Source organism: Pantherophis guttatus, chromosome 13 (assembly GCF_059756535.1).
Source record: "Pantherophis guttatus breed Tessera chromosome 13, ASM5975653v1, whole genome shotgun sequence".
Lineage (NCBI taxonomy): Eukaryota > Metazoa > Chordata > Lepidosauria > Squamata > Colubridae > Pantherophis > Pantherophis guttatus.
This window is the reverse complement of record NC_142075.1, coordinates 15,467,720-15,490,837: the sequence shown is the minus strand read 5'-3', so window position 1 is coordinate 15,490,837 and position 23,118 is coordinate 15,467,720. Positions and strand designations below refer to the sequence as shown.

Sequence of the window (23,118 nt, the reverse complement as noted above, 5' to 3'; positions counted from 1 at the left end):
TAAGAGGAACGTTGTAAGTCTGTTTCTGGGGCTTACATATAATTTTTGTGGTTGTCGTGACTCAGAATGCTAGGAAACGGTGCCATTGGAGAAAGAACTGCGGGGTTTGAGAACGAGGAAAAACTACATTGGTCTACAATGTGGCCCCAAGACACAATATATGGGTTAATACTTAGGCCCATACAGGAAACAACTTGGCAGAATTTTTAGTCCCTAAAGAACTAAAGCATTTGAATGCCAGTGGCTCAGTGGCTAAGACGTTGAGCTTGTCAATCAGAAGGTTGGCAGTTCAGCGGTTCAAATCCCTAGCGCCATGTAATGGAATGAGCTCCCGTTCCTTGTCCCAGCTTCTGCCAACCTAGCAGTTCAAAAGCATATAAAAAATGCAAGTAGAAAAATAGGGACCACCTTTGGTGGGAAGGGAACAGCGTTCCGTGCGCCTTTGGCTCTTCGGCTTTGAAACAGAGATGAGCACTGCCCCCTAGAGTCAGGAACGACTAGCACATATGTGCGAGGGGAACCTTTATCTTTACCTAAATTGGAATGAAGCTCTGTGTAAAATCAAATACAACTAAACCCAGAATAGCCAACACAGGGGCAGAATACGAAATGATCATAAAAGAGATGCTCTTTCTAAAATGGGGATTAGCGATTTAAATTTCCCTGTTTGATTCCAACAGCAACGTCATTAAGCTGCCATGCTTCCATATTGCAACAAAATAATATCTCAAATGAAAGCTTCTCTCTTCCTTCTATTAATCCTTTGGCAGACATCAACAGAAATATCTGGTTATGCATTCTCCATGACAGTACAGTGATTAGGAAAAAGCAATACAATAATTGGCAATCTCTATTCCATGCATCCTTTATTCCATTACAACCACTGTTGTTGCATTCTGGCAACAAATACACAAACCATAATCAATTGCAATCTGTTTGTACAACAATCAAAGGCTTACAGTACATTTAAGGCCGTTCAACTTGGGGACAAAACTTTAGGCCTTTTAGTGTTATGATTTAAAGAGTGTTTTGCATATTCTGTGCAATTCCAGTGTCAGAATGAAAAATTTCCCCTAAACAAACAAACAACAAAAAAAAAGGACCAGTTTCAAAGAAAGAGTTACACAAATTCATCAAAAAACGAATGTGCAATTTTGTTAGTTGTCCTGATAATCTTATAAAACCTTTAATAGCAAAGCAAGGCAGGGATAAAAACTTATAACAAAACATATTCATATACACACCAGAATTTGTTAACTAGACTTAAATTTTATAAATTGCCAGGGGTTATGCATTAAAGGAAACCCGCTTATATACAATATTTTAAAAAAGAAAAAAAAAACCTTTAAAAGGAATGCAAGTCACACAAGTAACTGCCAAAGCTGGCTCTTATTTAAGATTGAGAACATTATTTTAGGAATGGGGTTAGTAAATTTGTACATCTCTTCCAGTTTTTTTTTTTAAAAAAGAATTCATATCCATTGAGTTATTATAACTTTCCAAGTATTTCATTTTGTAAATTTGCAAAAAAAAAAAGAAAAGAAAAAAAGAAAAAAAGACAATTGAAATGTTGCTTGAGAATGTGCCTCAGCGCACCAAACTGTGGGCACTCTCCAGAAATTTTCATTCAATATTGTAGTTAGGAAGGAAAAGTCACCCAAAATGCTCCCCTAAGAAACACAATGAAAAAAATCACCACAAAATTCCTTTCCAGTTACAATAACAGAGTTTTAAAATGTGACAGATGTGGGAAATGCTCTTAAGACTGAAGCTGTGGTCCAGATCCTTTGCATTCCAGATCATGGGAAGATTTTAAAAAGAGGGAGAGAGAGGGAGGCGGGGGGAGGAAAGAAAATCCCTATACATACAGATATCTAAGACGAACTACCTGAAGGGCAGGATAGGAAAATGTGGAAATATTATCCTGCACTTAAGATTAAATAGTGTCCTCACGTTCATCCATTGTCCTTCTACATCTCCAGCTCTTCTAGTGTAAGGAAAGTACAAAATATTGTGTGGGTTACAGTAGTGGCCATTAGAATAGCTTCCTGATATAAAAAAAGGAGACAGTTCAAGACTTGATTGGATCCGCCCTATCCAAAGGGCTTTTCTTCATAGTATAAAGCTATGACAGTTAATCAAGTTAATGCATGTGCAAAAACAGGTAAGTTCTTCTATTCACAGTTAAATGAGGTAACAAAAAAAAAAAAAAAAAGCAAAGGGAAAAAAATTAAAGGAAAAAAAAATATCTCAAGTACTGCAGGCGTCTTCAGGAATTAGGAAGTTCGTGAGATATGAACTGTTTTAGTCGTTCTAGATATTGTGCGTAGAGCTCTATGTCATTGTGGCCAGCCCCTTCTACCCAAAGGGGCTCCACGGCTCGGGGGCATCGCTCGTACATTGCCAAGCCGTGGGAAAAATCTATGACTTCGTCTTCAGTACCGTGAATCACCAAAACGGGAGAGGTGACTTTGGAAATCTTGTCAATGCTGAGGAAAGAAGCACAAAGGTAAATACGTTATTAAAGAGGATGCAACGTTCAGCCGTATTTTTGTTTCTTGAAACTTTTGTTCAGGGACCTGGAGGGTTCTAAAAGAGGAGGCCATCAACCACCGGCCTAAATTCCTTTAAAAAAAAAAAAGGCGTAGAAGCAAAAAACTATTGGTTTAGAATACAGACATGGTTAGAGGAAATGCTACACAAGCGTATAGAATTAAAACCAGAGATTTTTTTAATTGGGTATTTTGCCAGAGAGAGATATATAGCAAAGAAGATATATATATTTAATCATACACATAATAACAGCAGCAAGAATTGTATTTGTGCAAAATTGGAAGATAGAGAAAATCCCGTCAGAAGGTGAAGTAATAAAGACGATTTTAGATTGTGCAGAAATGAATAGATTAACTCTAAGAATAAAAGATAAAGAGGAATCGGTGTATTTCAAGACATGGGGAAGATTCGACGTATGGTTAGAAAAGAAATATGAATAAAAGATGATAAACAAATTAGATAAGAGAAAGATGAATGAGGGAGAAGACGAAAAGAAATAGAAACCCAGATGACACCAGAGTAAACAGAAAAGGGGGGTGGGGTGGGGGGAGGAAAGAAAGAATGTTATAATATAAATGTACAATTATGATGATAGAAGTGATAGACTAGGCAAAACTGAAAGGAAATTGGAAAGAAAATATATATTAATATAAAATTAGGGATGCTCGGATACCAAATAGGGGAAATACTAGACAATAAAGGAGAAAGAAAGAAGAGAGGAGTAGAGGGCAAGATAGAAGAGGAGAGGGAGGGAGAGGAATGGAAGAAAGGGGAAAGGAGAGGAAGAAAAGATAGGGGAAAAGAGTAGGAGACAGCTTATAAAGGGGGAAAAGAGGGGAGGAGTGGGGGAAAGGAAGGGGAAGTAGGGAAGAGGAAGGAGAGGAAGAAGGAAGAAAGTAGGAGAGAAGAGGAGGTAGGGAAGGGAAAGAAAGAAGATTTGTTGTAAAATGAGAGGAAAGAAAGGGTAGAAGAGCAACCCCAAATGCAATTAAAATGTTTTATTGTTATGCTTTTCTTTAGAAAAAATATGTATGATTAATTATGGATAAGAGAATGTACATTTACAATATGTGTATAAGAAATAAAAATAAAAATCTTTAAAAAAAGAAAAAAAAAAGGAAGCCATCTGTTCTACGGAGAGGTTCAGTAGCAAGAGATGACTCAGAAAAGCACCGGATGTGTATCAAAGCATCCTTCGCAAACAACTAGATCAGGGGCCCTCAACCCCCGGGGCCGCGTCCCACTACCAAGCTGTGGCTTGTTTGAAAACCGGGCCGCAGGAGAAAAGGGCAAGTGCTCGTGCGCGAAACTCCGCTCACGCGAGCAGAGAGCAAGCTCCATTTGTGTGAAGGGAGCTTCGTGCGCCACCACAAACGCCCTCCGCTCTCGGGCGAAGCTCCGTTAGTGCGAGTGGAGGGCGCGTGCGCGCGCCACTTGCGCAAATGGAGCTGTGCACGTGTGCTTTGACCTTGGAAAAAGTTCAGAGAAGAGCAACTAAGATGATCAAAAGCCTGGAGACTAAAGCGTATGAAGAACGGCTGCAGGATTTGCGTTTGGCTAGGCTAGAGAAAAGGAGGACTGGGGGATGGGGGGGGAGACATGATAGCAGTATTCCAGTATTTGAGGGGCTGCCACAAAGAAGAGAGGGTCAAATTGTTCTCCAAAGCACCAGAGGGGGCAGGACAAGAAACAATGGTTGGAGACTAACAAAAGACAGAGAAGAAGCAACCTGGAATGAAGGAGAAACTTCCTAACAGTGAGGACAATTAACCAGTGGAACATCTTGCCTCCAGAAATCGTGGGCGCTCCATCACTGGAGATTTTTAAGAAGAGACTGGACAGTCACTTGTCTGAAATAGTATAGGTTCTCCTGCTTGAGCAGGGGGCTGGACTAGAAGACCTCCAAGATCCCTTCCAGCTCTATTCTATTCCATTCTAAAGCCTGCCACTCCTCTCCTCCCCACCCCCACCCCTGGGGCTGGGCCACCCAGCTGGAAAGGTTGGGGACCGCTGAACAGCGCAGGCCAACTGATGCTCTGGTACTTGAGAACCTTTTGGACATCTGTGCATCTCCCACTATTGAACTTCTACTCTCAGCATCCTCCTCCCTTGGCTACACTTGTTATAATCACTGGTGTCAACGTCCAGCAGCATCTGGAAAATCTGAATTCCTGTTCTGCCCCAGCTACGGACCCCAAAGAACGCAGCACACACAAAGTCCGTACAAACCTTAGTTTACTAATTAAGTACTAATGAGCTTTCTTAGTAGTTATTTGAACACAAGTACAGTTTAAATCAGTCTTTTCTGAACAAGGGTTGTTAATTTAACTTCAGTAATAGCCGACAAGAATCCAAAGAATAACTCAATTCTGAGGCACAGTATTTCAGATAACCGTAATCTTACTGTGGTTTGCAGAATGCCCAAAAGCAATTTGCAGGAAAACTGACGAGAGAAACAAGAGCCAAATCAAACGTTTCTGGAATCAAGACACGAAGGAATATGAACGAAGTTGTTTCCTGCAAATTGCATCAGTCGTCGTCCTTCCTTAAATAGGCTAGGGGAGTGGCCAATTAGCCCCAAGCCTTACTCTCGAGGAGATCTCCTCCTGAGGAGCCACTCCTGCCTTTTAACAGCTCAACGCGCTCATGCATTGAGAAGAGGCTCCTCCTCTTCTTCCTCTTTACTTAAGGGAGCTTCTGGAGGTTCTGAAGGCCTTGGCTGAATCCCCGCCTCTGGCACCACATCTTCTCCAGCCTCCTCATTGTCTGACTCGAGCGCCAGCTGCACAGGCTGCTGGCGCAGCATCACACCAGCCTCCTCGCTGTCGGAATCAGCTACTAACTGCACAGGCTGCTGACGGGCCACAACAATTCCCTTCTGCCTGAGAACATGTCCCTGCTTTCGGATGAAAAGACATCAATAGATATCGTATGTAGACTAAATAATAATTAAAAAAAAGGTACTGGAAAATGTTATGTGAATGTTTGCACTTGGTCTCCTCTGTAACTGATAAAGGACATTCCCCTAGAAGCTGCCTTCAAGGAATCAACAAAGCTGTCCATGTACTACAGTGAGATCTGTCTGACATGTTTCAGGGGAAAATATTTTGCTTTACTGTCTGGTGGGCGTGCAGAAATAAAGCAGCAAAAACTAGCAGATAGGAGGTAGGCAGAAGGAGACTTCCTTATGACAGCCAGATGGGTTTTCCCAGTGAGAAACAGCTGTTGGATCCCAACGTATCTCTAATCTTTCTTGCTGAAAAGAAGGATAGTCTTGAGAATCCAAAAGAGAGTGAGCTGAGTGAGCTGGATGACAGCCCTGGCTGTCTGGGAAATTCTATTTTCTGTATAGTTATCATTTTGATTTTTCCAACTAGTCCAACGTTTGCGCTGCCAATTCTATGAAAACTTTTCAAATGGCATTTTTCAAAGTTGCCCACTTTCAACCAGAAAGAACAATGCACAACCAGTTTGTGCTTACTTGCTAAATCAGCTTTACATATTTTGCAGCGAACAGACTCATTTCACAACCAGGTAGTCTAATATCACACCTTGCTCCAAGTTCTAAGTAATCACCCCAAAGATCAAATTTACTTCAGAGACAATGGAATTTAGCTATTTTCCTCCTCTAATGCTGCTCAGCCGTTGTGCTGCTATTCTGTTAGAGCAGTGTTTCTCAACCTTGGTAGCTTGAAGATGGGTGGACTTCAACTCCCAGAATCCCCCAGCCATCGCTGCTGGCTGGGGGATTTTGGGAGTTAAAGTCCACCCATCTTTAAGCTACCAAGGTTGAGAAACACTGTGTTAGAGACTAGAGACCCCAGATTATTTATTACCCCTTTCACAATTTACAATGTACTTGTAAGTTTTTTCTTTAAGTCTACAAATGGAATTTAACTGTTATTTAATGAACGATGCTTCCCACCGATGGAATTCTGCACATACCTTGGGAAAGCATCAAAGCAATATGTTTTTCTGGTGTCAGGGAAAGCTACCCTCAATCCGGACATCAAAGGTGAATGAAGGATTACAGCTGCACACTCGTACCGAGATGCCAGGTCTACCGTGGGAACAGTTCCAATACTCTGTCCATACAGAATGATGTTTTCAGGACTGACACCATACCTGCAAGGGGAAAGCAAAGGAGATCAGATATGTGCCTTATTTTTTAAAAAGTCATTTATTCTTTTTTTTTTTTAGATATAAGATTTTTAGAAAAAAGACCAACGTTTTTTTAGATATAAGATATATACTGACATACTGTCAAATCTTGGGGTGGTTCTGTACAGTTCTGGGAATATATTATTGATATGTTTTTATTTAGACTGTAGCTCATATTGCACACATGAATTACACTTGTGATAATGGGAAATATGTGAAGAAAGACGAAAAGCACAAATTTATCAACCAAGTTATCATTTTGGCCTTAATTCTGTATATCTGAACAGTAACTACCACTATATTTCTCTGTCAGAAAAATATATTTCACATGTTGCCACATTCTTAGCATTTAATAAATTTTCTTAATAAATACTTTCTATTTCAGCTAGATATCAATATTTCAGATAGCCAATGCCAAGTTCCTCGTGCAGGAAGATGATGTTAGGAGAGGATGGGGCGAAGCAGGGAAGCCAAGAAACATGAATGAAAGAGGCAATTAATTATTATACATTATTTGATCAAATATCTACCACACCAGGCTTCTCCAGACCTAGGCATGAAGCACAGTTCTGAGTTCTTTACAAAGGCACTACGTGGATCTGAACGATACTTTATTTCTGCCTCAGTTTCCCTGCTTGTACAGCGGGAAAACCTGCTTATTTCAAATGGCTGGTATGAAGACACTTCGGCATTCATCATAAAGTGTATATGACTATGACATGAGTGATTTTGGTGTATGCATAGATAATGACATAGATACCGTATTTTCGGAGTATAAGACGCACCTACCTTTTTTGGTGAGGAAAAGAAGAAAAAGTAAGCTGCCTCTGCCTCTGAGCAATTTTGCCTCGCTGCAGCAAACAGCCTGCTTTACATTCATTTTTGTTTTCAGCATAGCTTGATTAGCACAAGAAGGAAAAAAAAATCTGCTCCCAGCAATTTACTTCCTTGTAGCAAGCAGCAGAGGCCCACTGCAAAACAGCTGAGAGTTGGGAGGCTGATCCAATCAACTTGTGCTAATTAGGCTGTGCTGAAGCTGAAACGAGCTGTTTCTTCTTGCTGCTTGCTGCAAAGAGGTAAATTGCTGGGAGAAGAGGCCAAAGGGTGGGGGCCAGTGGGTGGATGGGGCTACATTCGGTGTATAAGACGCACCTACATTTTCACCCCCTTTTAGGGGGGAAAAAGATGTGTCTTATACTCCGAAAAATACGGTATATTTAAAGCCTTACTCGAACGTATTTGTCCTGCAGTATGTAAATTTTAGGCTGTCTGAGCCAAAGTCCCTAGCAGTCCCTAGAGCGCCCCGTGCATTTTAAAGGCAAGTTGTGGACTCACTCTTAAAAATATTTTCTTTGAAGGAAAAAGGGAAGGGGGGAGGGAAATGTTTCTAAGAAAACAGAAAATGATGTGACTTTATGGAACATTCAGAATAAAATTTATGAGCAAGCTGCTCCTGGACAGATCATCCCTTACAAAAATCCCTAAAACAACAGGATGCCAAACGCACGCTGGGAGCAAGGGAGTAGAAAAGATGGACACAGTGGAAAGGTACAGGGTTGAAAAGGTAAAAGTTTAGTACATTTTGGGGCTGGCTGACAGCGTACTTGCATTCTGAAATAAAAACACAGTGTCCACATAGATGAACCAAAGTACACCAGAAATGACAGGTCCAGCTTTTCCCAAACCAATTTAAATACGGCATGAGTTTAAGACCACAAAGTTTTTTTTTAAAAAAAACAAAACTGTGTGAAAGAAGGGGAGGGGAGAGACAGATCTGCAACAAAATAAACTAAACAAAATATAAAATCAACAAAATCTAAACTGTAAACAAGTATCCACGCTGCTAGGAGAGCCAATTTGTTATGATAGAACTACTAATGTACCAGAACTTGTATATTCTGATACACAAAAAATGCCGAGAAAAGATTTCAACGTTTTGTTTTTTCCTTTCTCTTTTACAGTTCAGGATCTGATAAACAAGCATCCAAGTCTTTGCCTCTTGTTCTCTAATAATCAGCCTTTTGTGAGGTTTTTTATTTTGGGGGGGGGTATGAGGATGGGGGTAGTTGCATATATAAAAACATAGCTATTAAGATAGAGGAGGAACCAGATTGGTGCTTCAACAGCAGCAATTCTGCACATAAATAACACTGGGTTGATGCTGCCTTGCAAGCTACTATTCCCCCCCAAAATGAGATCCTTCTCCCACAATATTGGGGTGATCTTTTCTAACTTAACAGAAATACTGCTAAGAATATGAAATCCTTAAAAAGTCACCCACCCACCCCACAAAAAATTGTACCCAAACAAATCACATAGGAGCCGTGGTGGTGCAGTGGTTAGAATGCAGTACTGCAGGCTCATCTTGCTGATTGCCAGCAGTTCGAGTCTCACCGGTTCAAGGTTGACTCAGCCTCCCATCCTTCCGAGGTGGGTAAAATGAGGAACCAGATTGTTGACTCTGTAAACTGCTTAGAGAAGGCTGTAAAGCACTGTGAAATGGTATATAAGCCTAAGTGCTATTGCTATTCCTGTTCCCATTAAAAGGTAAAGGTAAAGGTTCTCCTTGCACATATGTGCTAGTCGTTCCCGACTCCAGGGGGCGATGCTCATCTCCGTTTCAAAGCCGAAGAGCCAGCACTGTCCGAAGACGTCTCCGTGGTCATGTGGCCGGCATGATTCAACGCCAAAGGCGCATGGAACGCTGTTACCTTCCCACCAAAGGTGGTCCCTATTTTTCTACTTGCATTTTTTACCTGCTTTCGAACTGCTAGGTTGGCAGAAGCTGGGACAAGGAACGGGAGCTCACCCCATTACACAGCGCTAGGGATTTGAACCGCCGACCTTTCTGATCAACAAGCTCAGCATCTTAGCCACCGCGTCCATGTTCCCATTAGCCCCCTCCTTTTCTGAACAGCACACAAATTAGGATTTTTACTACCATGCTACCTTTTTAATTTCAGAAAGATTCCAAGGCAGCTTAAATAAAAACCCATTGGGACTTGCTCTACCTGTCCGTTTGCAAATATGGCTGTGGGATAGTGTTACTCTTCCCCCCGCCCATCTGGAACATTAGTATGAGAACAAATATTGCATTGGCTTTTCCAATATTTGTGCAAACTGTTACTCAAAGCTAGTTGCCTCTTACTCTCTGAATTCCCAAGTTATTTTTCTATAGAAAAGGATGGACGGAGCTAAATGCAACTGCTGCTTCTTATACCAATTGCTAGCATTGGTACCCGGTACTACTGGACTTCTTCAACGTAAGGAAATTCTTTGCAAAGCATGGCGTAAAATTTTGCAACGGATGAGGTTAAACACAAAAACCTGGGTTTTCGAGTTACAACCATAAACACTTGCACGGTGTGTTTTTACCATTCTGGTTTGTTCAGAAAAACCTAACTTTTGTATGCACATTTAATTAGTTGCATTTAATTGGAGATGTCCCTCAGCAAAGGAAATAGTAGAAATCTTAAGGAGGAAACCGCTTAAGGATTCCCTTCACTGACCAAACGATTAATAATTCAGAAGAAAGCTACATTTCTTTACTGTGTTTCGTTTTGTTGTTTTTTTTTTAATTGGAGCGATACACAATATCTGTTCAAACTCAAGCTCTGGCAAACAATTCGGCAATAGATACCCATCAGAGGAAGTTCTCCTCCAGGTTTTCTGGAACAGGATAGAAGCTCCCCCCCCTCCCATCCCCCAATCTGAATACTTTACAGGCATCTATATTAACAGGAAGTTGTCTTATAAATAAGCACCCACCTGTGATGAGTAAAAATAGCACCAGGAAATCAGACCACTTTAAAAAAAAAAACAACTATATAACAAATATTGCTGTTTTGGAGTGAAATCCAAACCCATCTTCATCCAGGCAAATTCACTTAGTGCCATGATGGCGAACCTATGGCGTGGGTGCCACAAGTGGCACACAGCGCCCTCTCTGATGGCACATGAGCTGTCGCCCCAGTCCCACTCTGCTGCGCATCTGCACGCACCTCCCACCAGCCAGCTGGCCTTCGGGTCTCTCATGCACAGCGACCATGCACAGGGCAGGTGCATGGGGGCCGTGCACATGCGTGGGGGGCAGGGCGCATGCAGGGGGCTGTTCACGCATTGCATTTGGGGGGTTTGTGCACGCGCACTTGCTTTGGGCACTCGGTCCGGAAAAGGTAACCCATCTGACTTATTGACTTTGGATAAGTTACTCTCTCAACCAAATCTACCTCAAAGGCTCTTTTTTTGGAGATAAAATGGAGACACCCCATGTGAGCTTCCTAGAGCACAGTGGGGTGTAGACCTAACATGTGGTAACGTTGGTGCTTATGCAATGTATATGCACATAACAACCAATAAGGATTTTTAAGCCGCTGTTGTTGAATAGAGTAGATTCTCACACTGTTATCTTTTTTTTTTTCCATTGTGGATTAGTGTGTGCGCAAAACCAACTGGTATGGTTTATAAAACATGGCGAACAGCTTAATACAGTTTTTCAGACTGTGGATTATTGAATAAAAACCTGGCAAAATAACGCAGCCTAAGGTTATAAAAGCCAGACATTAGTTGAAGTTCACCACATAGGTTTATATCAGAAAGTTGGTTACTGACTTGCAGGAAAAATATTTTTAAGTTACTGATGTTTTTTGAAACCCAGACTCTTATCATTTAACGCATGATAAAAGCAAAAAATTAAAAGGGGTCACCTGAGTAAAACAAAGTTTTAAAAGTATGGCTGACTCAATGTATTTTTGTCACATACAGCGAATCTGGAATAGTATCTTGACTTGAATCACTGTCCAAAGACTGGATGCAAATCGAAGCAATAAATAAAAGCTTAACCATAGGAAAGAGGAAACATCGCTGACTTAATCACACTAGGAATTATTTATTTCAAGACAGTTGAGTTATATCACGGCTTGACATATCATTTAAAACCAACTGGGGAATAAACCAAATGGTTAAGTGCATACAACAAACCCTCTCTTGCAGCATTGCTCTGATTCTCTATTTAACTTTTTAGAAAATCTATTGAAATGAAGCAATTGAGGAAGAAATTAATCTCTCTGATCATAATAAGGAGCTCCAACCTTGATCAGACCTCTAAACAATTACTTTTCTTTGTTATCAGTTACTGAATATTACTTTGCAATTAAAACAGAAAGCTCTGCTCAACAAAAATTATGCCAGCTCATTGTATCTCAGTTCTCTGACTGAATATGCTCAGTCCTTTTATTAAATAGGACTATGACTAATAAACTGTGATTATTCTATGGTGAGGACACAGCAGGTACCTTTTTGGTTTAGAAAAAAAATAAATTTGTTCAATACTGCACAAAGAATAAAACGTTAAGAGCTAAATATGTGTGAATTCATCACAGCTGGAAAGGGAGTGAACATGTTCCAAACAGATTTAGATAATTCCTCTTACTTAGATTACAGAAATTATAAAAATACACAAAGGAGCTCGCTTTCTCATCAAGATAAAGGAGTCTGTGTGAAGGAAGGGTTGGGGGAAAAAAATCGCACCTCAATTTCCTTATGATGGAAGGAGTTTCACCCCCTCTGATCTCAACTGACTTGTCTGAAATGGTGTAGGGCAGGGGTCAGCAACCCGCGGCTCTGGAGCCGCATGCGGCTCGTTCATCCCTCTGCTGTGGCTGCTTGTTGCTGGTCAGCTCCACAATTGATAGGGCTTTCGGTTAGGACAGGTATAGGAAAAAGGACGCCGCGCTAGGAGGAGACTCTATGGTGGGGTGGGGGGAACCAGACTTCCGGTTGGCTTCCAGTTAGGACCATTGTGGCTCTTTGAGTGTTTAAGGTTGCCGACCCCTGGTGTAGAGTTTCCTGCTTGAGCAGGAATTGAACTAGAAGACCTCCAAGATCCCTTCCAACTCTGTTATTCTGTTGTTCATTTCAAAATAGGAGACAGTAAAAATAAAACATCTTTTGAGCTGAGCTCAACTCCAGATGACTGCACGAATGGCAACAATATCAACTAGATCTCACCTATGTATACCAAACTGAGATTACTACTCAGGGGTGGGTTCTAAAATTTTTTACTAACGGTTCTGTGGGTGTAGCTTATTTTTTGGGCGTGGTTTGGGGGGGTAATGTGACTGGGTGGGCATGGCCAACTTTTTTTTTTTTTTTTTACTTTTAAAAGCATTATTTCTACAACCTTAAGAGCTTGCAGGAAAACATGCTTTTAGAAGCTTCTGACGATCAGGCAAATCTGCTGGGATCGCCAGAAGCTTTTAAAGGGAATTTTTTTTCCCTACCTCCTCTTCGGCTGAAGAGGTTGCAGAAAAAATGTTTTCAGAAGCCTCTGAAGATCCCAGCTGAGCCGCGCAATCATCAGAGGATTTTTTTAAAATTTTTAAAAGCATTTTTTCAGCCGAAGAGGTTGTAAAAAAAAAAATGCTTTTAGAAGTAAAAAAAAAAAAAAGCCTCTGATGAGGTGGGCGGGGTAAGCGAGCAGGTGACCGGGCCAGCCAATGTTATTACCGGTTCTCCGAACTACTAAATTTTTTTACTACCAGTTCTTGCGAACCAGTACGAACCGGGAGCAACCCACCACTGTTACTATTCATACAGCATATTATCCTATGTAAGCTTGGGCATAAGTATTCAATACAGGTGGTCCTTGATTTACGATCGTTTGTTTAGCGACAGTTACAATGGAACTGAAAAGAATGCCTTATAGTAGATTTTCAGGCTTATAACCGCTGTAAGCATCCCATAAAATTTGGATCCAACTTTGGATACTTGGAAACCCATATTTATGACAGTTGCAATGCGCCAGGGGTCATGTGATCAGCATTCGCAGGCTTTAGTCAAGACTGCAAAGTCAACGGAGGAAGTCAGATTTACTTAACCGCCATGGCAAAAAAAAAAAAAAAATGGGGGTGACTCATTTAAGGCTTGCTTAGCAACAGAAATTCTGGTCCTAATTAAGTTGAGGACTACCTGTAATGCCTTCTATTCTGCTCAATTGGACTCATTTCCAGGTAACTGAACATAATTTTCATTCCCTCTTCATTGAGAGCAGGGGTAATAGATTGAGGAGCTGGAAGAAAATATAAAAGACTTCAACCTCAAAGTTGATTGCTCTCATTGGCCAGTTTGAACAATCTCCTAACATCCGTCCTTCAAGACTGCAGTTATTCAATATTAATTTCAAGCCAGACACTAAACTGATATACTCAAATTAAACTGCTCAACCCAAAGCACATTTGCTTTCAATCTTCTTTGAAACACATATATTATACCAGCAACAACCTGCCAAAGATTAAAGTAGGCTACCTCAACTTCCTGAATTTCAGAGTTCTCAGGTAACACCATCTTTCATTAAGCCAAAAAATGCTACACTTCCTGATTATTACTGGTTGTGAAAAAGAACTTTGAACTTATTAAAATCTATCTTGGCGAGGGAAGGGATTTTTATGTGACCGTCCTCACCCAGGTATTACAGGTTAAGCAGTCTAACATAATAGGTTTGATACTACCTAGTTAGCACAATGCAACCACAGCTGTATTTTGACTGTCATCATGATATTGTTGTGTTGTCCAAGAATGCAGAAAACCAAATCTCACGGTAACGAGATGAATGACAAAACATCACTGTTGTCTTTTTTTGTTACCTGACGTACAATTAGAGGCTTGTGAGTCCCTGGTAGCAACCTCCCATTTTCAGTTCAATCAGAGACGCTCAAGAAAAACTGCGATTTTGTATAAAAATTAACCGTTTAAGAAAGATTTGTTGCGCAGCATTGGCAGTAAGCAGCTTTCTATTTAAGAAGGACAAAGGTTTCTTACATGCAAAGCCAGAGCTGAATATTTGGGACCGCAACAAAGTCAGCATTGCAAACATGACTGCAAACAAACAAAGAATACAATAGTCAACACAGCTGCATCAGGGACAACTCTCGTCATCATTTTGCTCCAAACAGGATGTAGCGCCCCAAAGATGCGATCAAAACTACCTGCCACCATTTCCTCAGGTGTGTGTGTGTGTGTGTGTGTATATATATATATATATATATATATATAAACACAGCCAAGTTCCCACCCAATCAGCTCACACCCCCACTAGCAGTTAAAAGGAAGAGACAGCTGCGATCTCACATTGCTCCTGGAAGCACGAAGCCAAGAACACCAGCCTGAAGATGACGAATGAGACTTCGTCGAAACGTCGCCAAGACACCTCCAATTTTACTGGGAGAAGATCCGAATAACCAAAGACCTATATATATATTTGCTCATCTTGCATTTATATATATATTTATTGCAAATATATATATTTGCTCATCTTGCATTTACCTGGTTCTTAAAGCCTGCCAAGCTGCATCGATGTCTGCATAGAGGTTTTTTTCCGATGGTTTACCAGTGCTGACTCCATAACCCGAGTAATCATAGGAGAAGACATTACAGTTGATGCGGGAGCCGAGGCCAATATAGAAGCTGCACATCTGGCCCAGGTCGACAGCATTGCCGTGAGAGAAAAGCAGGGTATACCGGCTAGAAGGGGCACAGCGGACAAACATACACCCCAGGCGATTATCCCGGGCCGTGCGCGAAAAGAAGACTTCGACGGCATCCAGTTCTCGTTGGGAATACTGCCAGTCGGCCCGTTCAGTCAAATGGAGGCTACAGCTGCTGGTCGGCGTCCCTACCGTAGCAGCGCTTTCTTGCTGTTCTAGTTGCATCACAGTGTAAGTGGGTTCCGGGGGCAAAAAAGCCAGTTTGGCCGCTATGCGACTGGGGCAAGGCGGGCAGCAGAAGAGCCAACATAGCTCGCCTAGAGAGAAACCGTTCATTCTGGGGCCTTGTTCTGGCATCAGAGATGCTGGATGGAAAACCACGCCGAGAAGAGACGGGGAAAAGGACTCGAGAGACGATCCCCGGAGGAAACGTGTTTCTCACTTCAAGCGACACAGATCGGAGGCGGCCCGTTTTCATCCACTCGCCGAATTATTACACTCTTTTAAAAATTCACGCCCAAGAAGTCCATGGCTTCTTAGGAACACCTGAACGGGCGCCCAGAAACGAAGTCCATCCTCAATTTTTCCTCCTGTGTGAAACGCCTCCTATAAGCCCCAATAAGGATGGTTTCCGGGTGTGACCCTTAGCCGCTGGACATTCAGCCACTCTTTTCATCCGCCGGGAAGCCTTCTCTTCTAAACTGTCACCTAGCCCAGGTACCTAAACTTGGCATGATCTCTACGGACTCCCCCCTTTCCCTAAACCAACATGGAAGATGCCAAAGATCCTTCCTGGCTTATGGAAAAAGCAACTCTATAATTCTCTTCTAAGGAAAATACAGCACCTTTATGGGGCTTTTTTAAAAAAAATGAAATTATGGCAGCCCCTACTCCAAGATTTTATTCCCTTCCGGAATGAAGCCCCCCTCAAATCACCCCCAAATACCCCTCCACGACCACTTCCTCGTTCCCTTTAAATACCTGGAGGCTTCTAATGCTTGGGACTCCCACCTGCCTAGTTTGAAACTCACCCTCCCAGCCTCCGCGAGAGCCCCTCCCTCTGGCTTTATCCTCCCCCAAACTTAAGGAGACCCCCACCCAAGCAGTCCCACAAAGGGAAAGGCCTACCCTGCCAAAACGACCCCCGCCCCCTAAGCCAGTCTGAGGCCTTCTAGAGTCCCTCCCTCAGGCTTTATCCCCCCCCAAACTTAAGGAGACCCCCACCCAAGCAGTCCCACAAAGGGAAAGGCCTACCCTGCCAAAATGACTCCCACCCCCTAAGCCAGTCTGAGGCCTTCTAGAGTCCCTCCCTCAGGCTTTATCCCCCCCCCTAAATTTAAGACCCCCACCCAAGCAGTCCCACAAAGGGAAAGGCCTACCCTGCCAAAACGACCCCCGCCCTCTTAAGCCAGTCTGAGGCCTTCTTCACGTTCAAGGAAACGGGGGGGGGGGGCTCCAAGGGACAGAGCGAGAAGGCCTCGAGAGAAAAAACCAGGCCCGGATAGTCAGGCGGTTCCCTCCTCCCAGCGTCCCTCGTCCTCCAGGCGGCTGCAAGGGGCGTCCCGAGACGGAAGCGGGGAAGGAGGCGAGCCGGCGGCTTCAGAGCAAGGCCGGGCCTCCCTTCGTCCTCGTCTTCTTCCCCGGACTACCTTTCCCTCCTCCCAATCGAGTCGGCGACGAGAGAGGGTTCGCTTCCGGGTCATGGCCCGCCCCGTTTCCCACGGCTGGGCCGCGAAAGAGGAGCACTTTTACATTGTGCCGCCGGAAGGGAGAGGAAGAAGAGAGAGTGGGGGGGGGAAAGACCAATCGACCAATCAGAAGAGGGGCTGGGGATTTTTTTTTTCTCCTCCTCCTCCGTCTCACCCCTTCTGCGCCTGCGCGTTCCTCACCGCTTTTCGTTCCTTCTCCGTATTAACCATAGAGTCCTCCCGCGACTTACTACTGCCCCCTGGACAGGCGCAGCTAAAACTACTGCTGCTGCTTCGGAACAATCCCGCCCTAGTTTTGCCGGCTTTTGGCACGTGTAGGCAGCCGGCCGGTTAGCTGGTGACTGGTCCTATTCAGACGACCTCGGCTTGATCCGTGTCTCAAGTTGCTCTATGCAGACTGACACGGGAGAAGTCCCCACTTTGTCCAAGGGAGGGAGGGTTGCTTTTGAGTAGATCTATTTGGCATTACAAAAGTCCTGACCTCTGCCTTAAGCAAAACATGGGTAGGGTAGGGTAGGGTAGAGTAGAGTAGAGTAGGGTAGAGTAGAGTAGAGTAGAGTAGAGTAGAGTAGAGTAGAATAGAATAGAATAGAATAGAATAGAATAGAATAGAATAGAATAGAATAGAATAGAATAGAAGTAGGGTAGGGTAGGGTAGGGAAGGGTAGGGTAGGGTAGGGTAGGGTAGAGTAGAGTAGAATAGAATAGAATAGAATAGAATAGAATAGAATAGAATAGAATAGAATAGAATAGAATAGAATAGGAGGAGGAGAAGGGAAGGAGAATAGAATAGAATATAGAAAATGAATAGAATAGAATAGAATGAGGAGAAGGGAAGGGGAATAGAATAGAATAGAATGAGGAGAAGGGAAGGAGAATAGAATAGAATAGAATAGAATAGAATGAGGAGAAGGGAAGGAGAATAGAATAGAATAGAATAGAATAGAATAGAATAGAATAGAATAGAATAGAATAGAAGGAGGAGAAGGGAAGGAGAATAGAATAGAATAGAATGAGGAGAAGGGAAGGAGAATAGAATAGAATAGAATAGAATAGAATAGAATAGAATGTAGAGTAGAGTAGAATAATGCATAGAATAGAATACTGCCTAAATAGAATACTGAATACAAATAGGGATAGGACAGAAAACAGAATAGAATTCTTTATTGGCCAAGTGTGATTGGAGACACAAGGAATTTGTCTTCGGTACATAAGCTCTCAGTGTACATAAAAGCTGTAAGTGATAAATCATGATCATAGTCATCATAAATCATAAGATACAACACTTAGTGATAGTCATAGGATACTAAATAAGCAATCAACATAAATCATGCTAAAAACTAAATAAAACAACATAAATCGTAGAGATACAAGCACCAAAGTTATAGTCAAAACAAGATAAGGAGATGGGTAATAGGAAAGATGAGAAGAATAGTAATGCAGCCTTACTAAATAGTTTGACAGTGTTGTGGGAATTAGTTGTTTAGCAGAGTGATGGCAAGGGGGGAAAAAACGTCTTTGTGTCTAGTTGTTCTGGTGTGCAGTGCCCTATAGCATCGTTTTGAGGGTAGAAGTTGAAACAATTATATTTATTATATATAATAAATTGTTTATAAATAAATGAATGAACTATAAATGAATTGTTTATACAGTACACTATAAACAATTTATTATATATAACCATAACACATTTATCTCCCTTGGGGCAGAATCCACTGAAAAAGGCTGAGGTCAGGACTTTTGTAATATCTCCTAATACCACACACACATACACCCCCAAATGTACGTGTGGGGGTATATACATACGTACGTACGTATTCAATCTTGGGAAGCATTCCTGGATAACCTGAATAAAGACGTCCCAGTTAATAACAATAGCTATAGATATAAAATATAAAATCTGTAGCTATTGTTATTAACCGGGACGTTTTTATTCAGGTTATCCAGGAATCACTTCCCAAGATTCAATACATTTTATTCCCTAATCTGCATGTTCAGTATTGTAGCTCAAATTTGCTTCCAAATTAGTTGGACTGGGACGGTAGATCACGTTAAGTTTTATTTTTACATCCTGCAAGTCTCAGTCCATTTACTCAAATTAAGGTTACTGCTTAAAGAACACAATGCTGTTGAAAGGACATTACTAATATAATCCCAGGCTTCTTTTATAGATGATAGTGTCGTAATTCTTAACACACTTCCACCCTATGAGTAGCTTGATGGCTTTCCTTGTTCCGTTCGTTCACTGGAGACCTTGAAATGGAAATACTGTGATTTTCTTGCATAGTAAGGAAGGATGTTACTCTGTCTTTTTTTCCCCCCCTCCACCTGGAAATTGGATGTATTGGCAGGCGCCAAAATCATCTTTCATAAAAAAAGAATTGACGCACCAAAATTAGGCAAGCAAATCAGCTAAACCAACAGTGTGCTATGAAGAGCTTTGGCTGATATCACAATATAAGGAAATTACTCAGCCTGATTCTGCAAGTTTTTATTTTTTAAAAAAATAAAGTTCTATTGGTCTCCCACATCCTGACAAGAGCTTTCTCCATAGGGTAGGGCTTGTACAGTAGAGACAATCCACAGAGTAGTTCCTTTGATTCATGCCAAGAAAAATGTGAATGCAAAGAAAAATCAGTAAATTGCAGTTTTAGATTGCCAATTTTACTTCTGCAACCACCCTGATCCCATTAGGATTACTCTGCCTTGCTGCTAACATCAGCATTTAAGGAAAAGAGGTCATGGGAGCAAATACAGAAAAGGGGTTGTTTTTTTTAAAAAAAACCCACCCATCCTTTCCCCAATGGAACAATTTCCTTTGAGCGATTCCGTAAGCCTCAGGGTGCGTTTCCTGCCATTTCCTCCTTTATTGTTTTCTTAAACTTATCCTACAGTTGCTCATGATTATTCTGTGCCATCATCAACTCAAGAGCTTCTATTCATATATCAATTTTTCTTGAATGAATAACCACTGCCTTGTTGGAAATATCAACATTAGAACTTCCTCTTTTTCTCTTTCGCCTAGAAATTTGAGAGCAAATTTCCCTGGTTAACATATAGATACATCTTAAGGCTATAGGCTAGACTGAAAACTTGAAAAAATATTGTGAAAGAGAGGGAGGGAGATTCAGATGGATGGACAGTCAAAGCAGGTGGTAATTCCTATGCAAACAATGACTGACCCTGAAAATACAATGAGGGTTAGAACTGGTTAATATTGTAAGGTTTTTGGTACTCTCTGAGCTTGGCTGTTTTCTTCCAGACATTTCTTTACCCAACTAGATAATATCATCAGTGCTGGTGTTGGAAGAAATGTCCTTCTGGGTTCAGTTCCAAGTGGGGAAAAAGACACTGGAAACATGGAGACTGCTTGGAAAGAAGGTTTAATGGTGGATAGCAGGACCACATGGTTTGAAGTCCTAGGCAAAAGGGGATCACATGCCTCGAAGATGTTGAAGAAGAAGAAAAATGGAGAAAAGGGCGAGATGCTGAGAGTCCCTTGGTTTTATACCCTTTCTTGGGCCCCACCTCAAAGTTTCCTGTATAAGAAATGCATCCTAATTGGTTGTCAGACTCCCAGGGGCGAGGGGGGGGTCTTAGCTGATTTTGTCTCCCAAGCTTGCTTGAGCCTGGCTCAGACCTTAATGGCCCATTGACAAAGGTGGGGGGGGGGCAGGGAGCTGCAGGGAGCTGCTTTGTCTTTAAAACATGTTTCTCCATTTCTCATCCAGGGAAATACAATGTTCTGCCTTTTTAATATTTCCTAAAATATTTCATTCTTCTAGGAGAGGGATGGGTGCTAACTTCCTATAATTGGAAAGGACTGAGGTTAGCTCTCTGTTTATAATACAAGTGGCTTCCCCGTCAGTCCCATACAATAATTGTCCCAATACTTAATATGGGAGACCATCAAAAAAAATATCAAGGCTGTAGACTAGATTAGGAAACTGGAAAAAGGGAAGAACTCTCTGTATTGCTGGAAAGATATACCAACAACAATGGCAATACTTTTTACTTTACTTTTATTTTTGGATTTATACAGTTATTATGAAGTGAGAATTGAGAAATCTTCACCTTTATCTCTAAGCAGCATTAGTGAAGAGTAGTAGCAATTTTTTTTTAGTTATTACTATGATGTTAATAAAAAATGGTTGACAGACTATAGATACTGTACTGGCCTGGTTCATATAACACTCTAAGCAGGGGTGAAATCCAGCAGGTTCTGACAGGTTCTGGAGAACCGGTAGCGGAAATTTTGAGTAGTTTGGAGAACGGGCAAATACCGCCTCTGACTGGCCCCAGAGTGGGGTGGGAATGGAGATTTTGCAGTATCCTTCCCCTGCCACGCCCACCAAGCCACACCATGCCCACCAAGCCACGCCCACAGAACTGGTAGTAAAAAAAATTTGTATTTCACCACTGACTCTAATATTTTGCAGAGTTGGACAGCATATAGATTTAATAACTTACTATTGTTTGGTGTGAAACTAGGAAATGGTGGCTTATTTGGTAATCATGGTCAAAGCAATTCAGGCTTGGATAATGTATGAAGCTAGTCATGGGATAAATTCACCTTGATGAACATATCTTTTATTTTATGTACACTGAAAGCATATGCACCAAGACAAATTCCTTGTGTGTCCAATCACACTTGGCCAATAAAAATTCTATTCTATTCTATTCTATTCTATTCTATTCTATTCTATTCTATTCTATTCTATTCTATTCTACTGTTGGTTGAATGTGCATAAAATACTAAGCCCAAAATTGACAATTCGAAGAGTTTACCATATTGTGTGAACCCTTTTAATTTCTTTGACGGAAAGCGTTGCAAATATTCTTTAGCCATTATTTTACGGTACATCATTCAGGAAATAAAATTGTGGAGAGCGCAATTACCGTAACATCTGTGTGCTTCATAAAAATGGTAAAATCAATTTAGCTTGTTTTAAAATGAAACAGATTTCTTCTGGGAAAAGACAAAATTAAGCAAAATGTAAACACTGTATTCTTCTAAACCTGGAAAATTATTCCCACAAATTTGCAGATATAGCAATGTTTCTATTAAATGGTAGGCACATCCTCATTTTCACAAAGGCAATTCTGGAGTTTTAATTTCTGAAAAACAAAATTGTGGCGAATACAACATTTACAGTAAAATCTGTATGTGTCATAAAACATGGTATAATCGTTTCAGCTTGCTTTAAAATGAAACAGATTTCTTCTGTCTCTTTCTCTTTTTTTCTGTACACAGAGCACGCTGTTACTGGTTTAACTTTTTTTTGGTAATGTTATAAATCTTGATATGTGCATTATTTCAATACAGATATCGATGTAGTAATACTGAAAAAAAATTCTGTTTCTTCTGGTGAAAGGTAAAATCGGGCAAAATGCAAATATTATTTCAGAACTGCGGAAATTATTCATATGAATTAGCAGATACAGCACAGCAATTTTTTAATCAAACTGTATGTACATCCTTATTTCGCAAAGGCAACTACCCAATTTTTCTACATTAAATTATTAAAATAAGTGTAGCAATTGGAGGAAAAGAGGAAGGCTATGATTCAGCAGGTCCAGAACACAAAACGAAAGAACCTTTAGCTTGAGAAATTTCCTGGCCAAAACCAGCTATAAATCGCAAATTCTACTTATTCAGTAGTTGGGAAGTGATCACATCCATGTTGCTTTAATTATTGTGTTACTGTGCCTTTTCTATGAGGCAGTAGATGTGTTTCAGAAATTCCCATCCAGATGCATTGTACTCTTTCAACTCAAATACGTATGCAATGTTTTTCTAAATTGTTTTTTTTTTTAAATACATTTTTTTGCCAATTCGATTTTGTGCCAGTTTGTACTTTCCCAAACTTTTCATTGACCAATATCCATGATTTGACCCAGTAGAAGCCTGCAAAAGGAAATTAAGACTCTCTTCAAAGAATTAGCATCCTAACCATATTTCTTTCAAGGGATTTGATTTTTTTTTTGTCCATTGTATTGACACTTAAAGTTCAGAAACCAAATGCAGGTTTATAGGAGTTTTGATAACATGAAACGTCTAGCTCTAAATGCAATTTTTCTTAGGATGCCTTCAGATATGGAATATATTATGCAATTCTGTTTTCTCATAGAATTTGATCAAAGGTGCAGATGATAACATCTGTATTTATCTTAAGTTCTTCTATTACTTCTTCCGCCTCTATCTTACTACT

At 41.1% G+C, this 23,118-nt stretch overlaps 1 protein-coding gene across 1 annotated transcript; it reads right to left on the bottom strand.

Moving 5' to 3' along the window:
* Positions 1 to 849: 849 nt before the first annotated feature.
* ABHD17C (abhydrolase domain containing 17C, depalmitoylase) lies at positions 850 to 16,985 on the bottom strand. Its single transcript, XM_034421391.3, has 3 exons — positions 15,037 to 16,985; positions 6,499 to 6,678; positions 850 to 2,489 (listed from the first exon to the last, which is right to left on the bottom strand). Exons 1-3 carry the CDS (start codon positions 15,552 to 15,554, stop codon positions 2,270 to 2,272), a joined length of 918 nt encoding a protein of 305 aa, XP_034277282.1. The 5' UTR covers positions 15,555 to 16,985; the 3' UTR covers positions 850 to 2,269.
* Positions 16,986 to 23,118: the final 6,133 nt, after the last annotated feature.

What these genes read in the sequence shown, in the direction of transcription:
- ABHD17C (XM_034421391.3), bottom strand. Translation starts at nt 15,554, where the DNA reads ATGCCAGAACAAGGCCCCAGAATGAACGGTTTCTCTCTAGGCGAGCTA. An exon ending in TGGCAGGCTTTAAGAACCAG is followed by an intron (nt 6,679 to 15,036) that starts GTAAATGCAAGA and finishes TTCCCCTTGCAG; the next exon opens with GTATGGTGTCAGTCCTGAAA. An exon ending in TGCTTTGATGCTTTCCCAAG is followed by an intron (nt 2,490 to 6,498) that starts GTATGTGCAGAA and finishes TTCTTTCCTCAG; the next exon opens with CATTGACAAGATTTCCAAAG.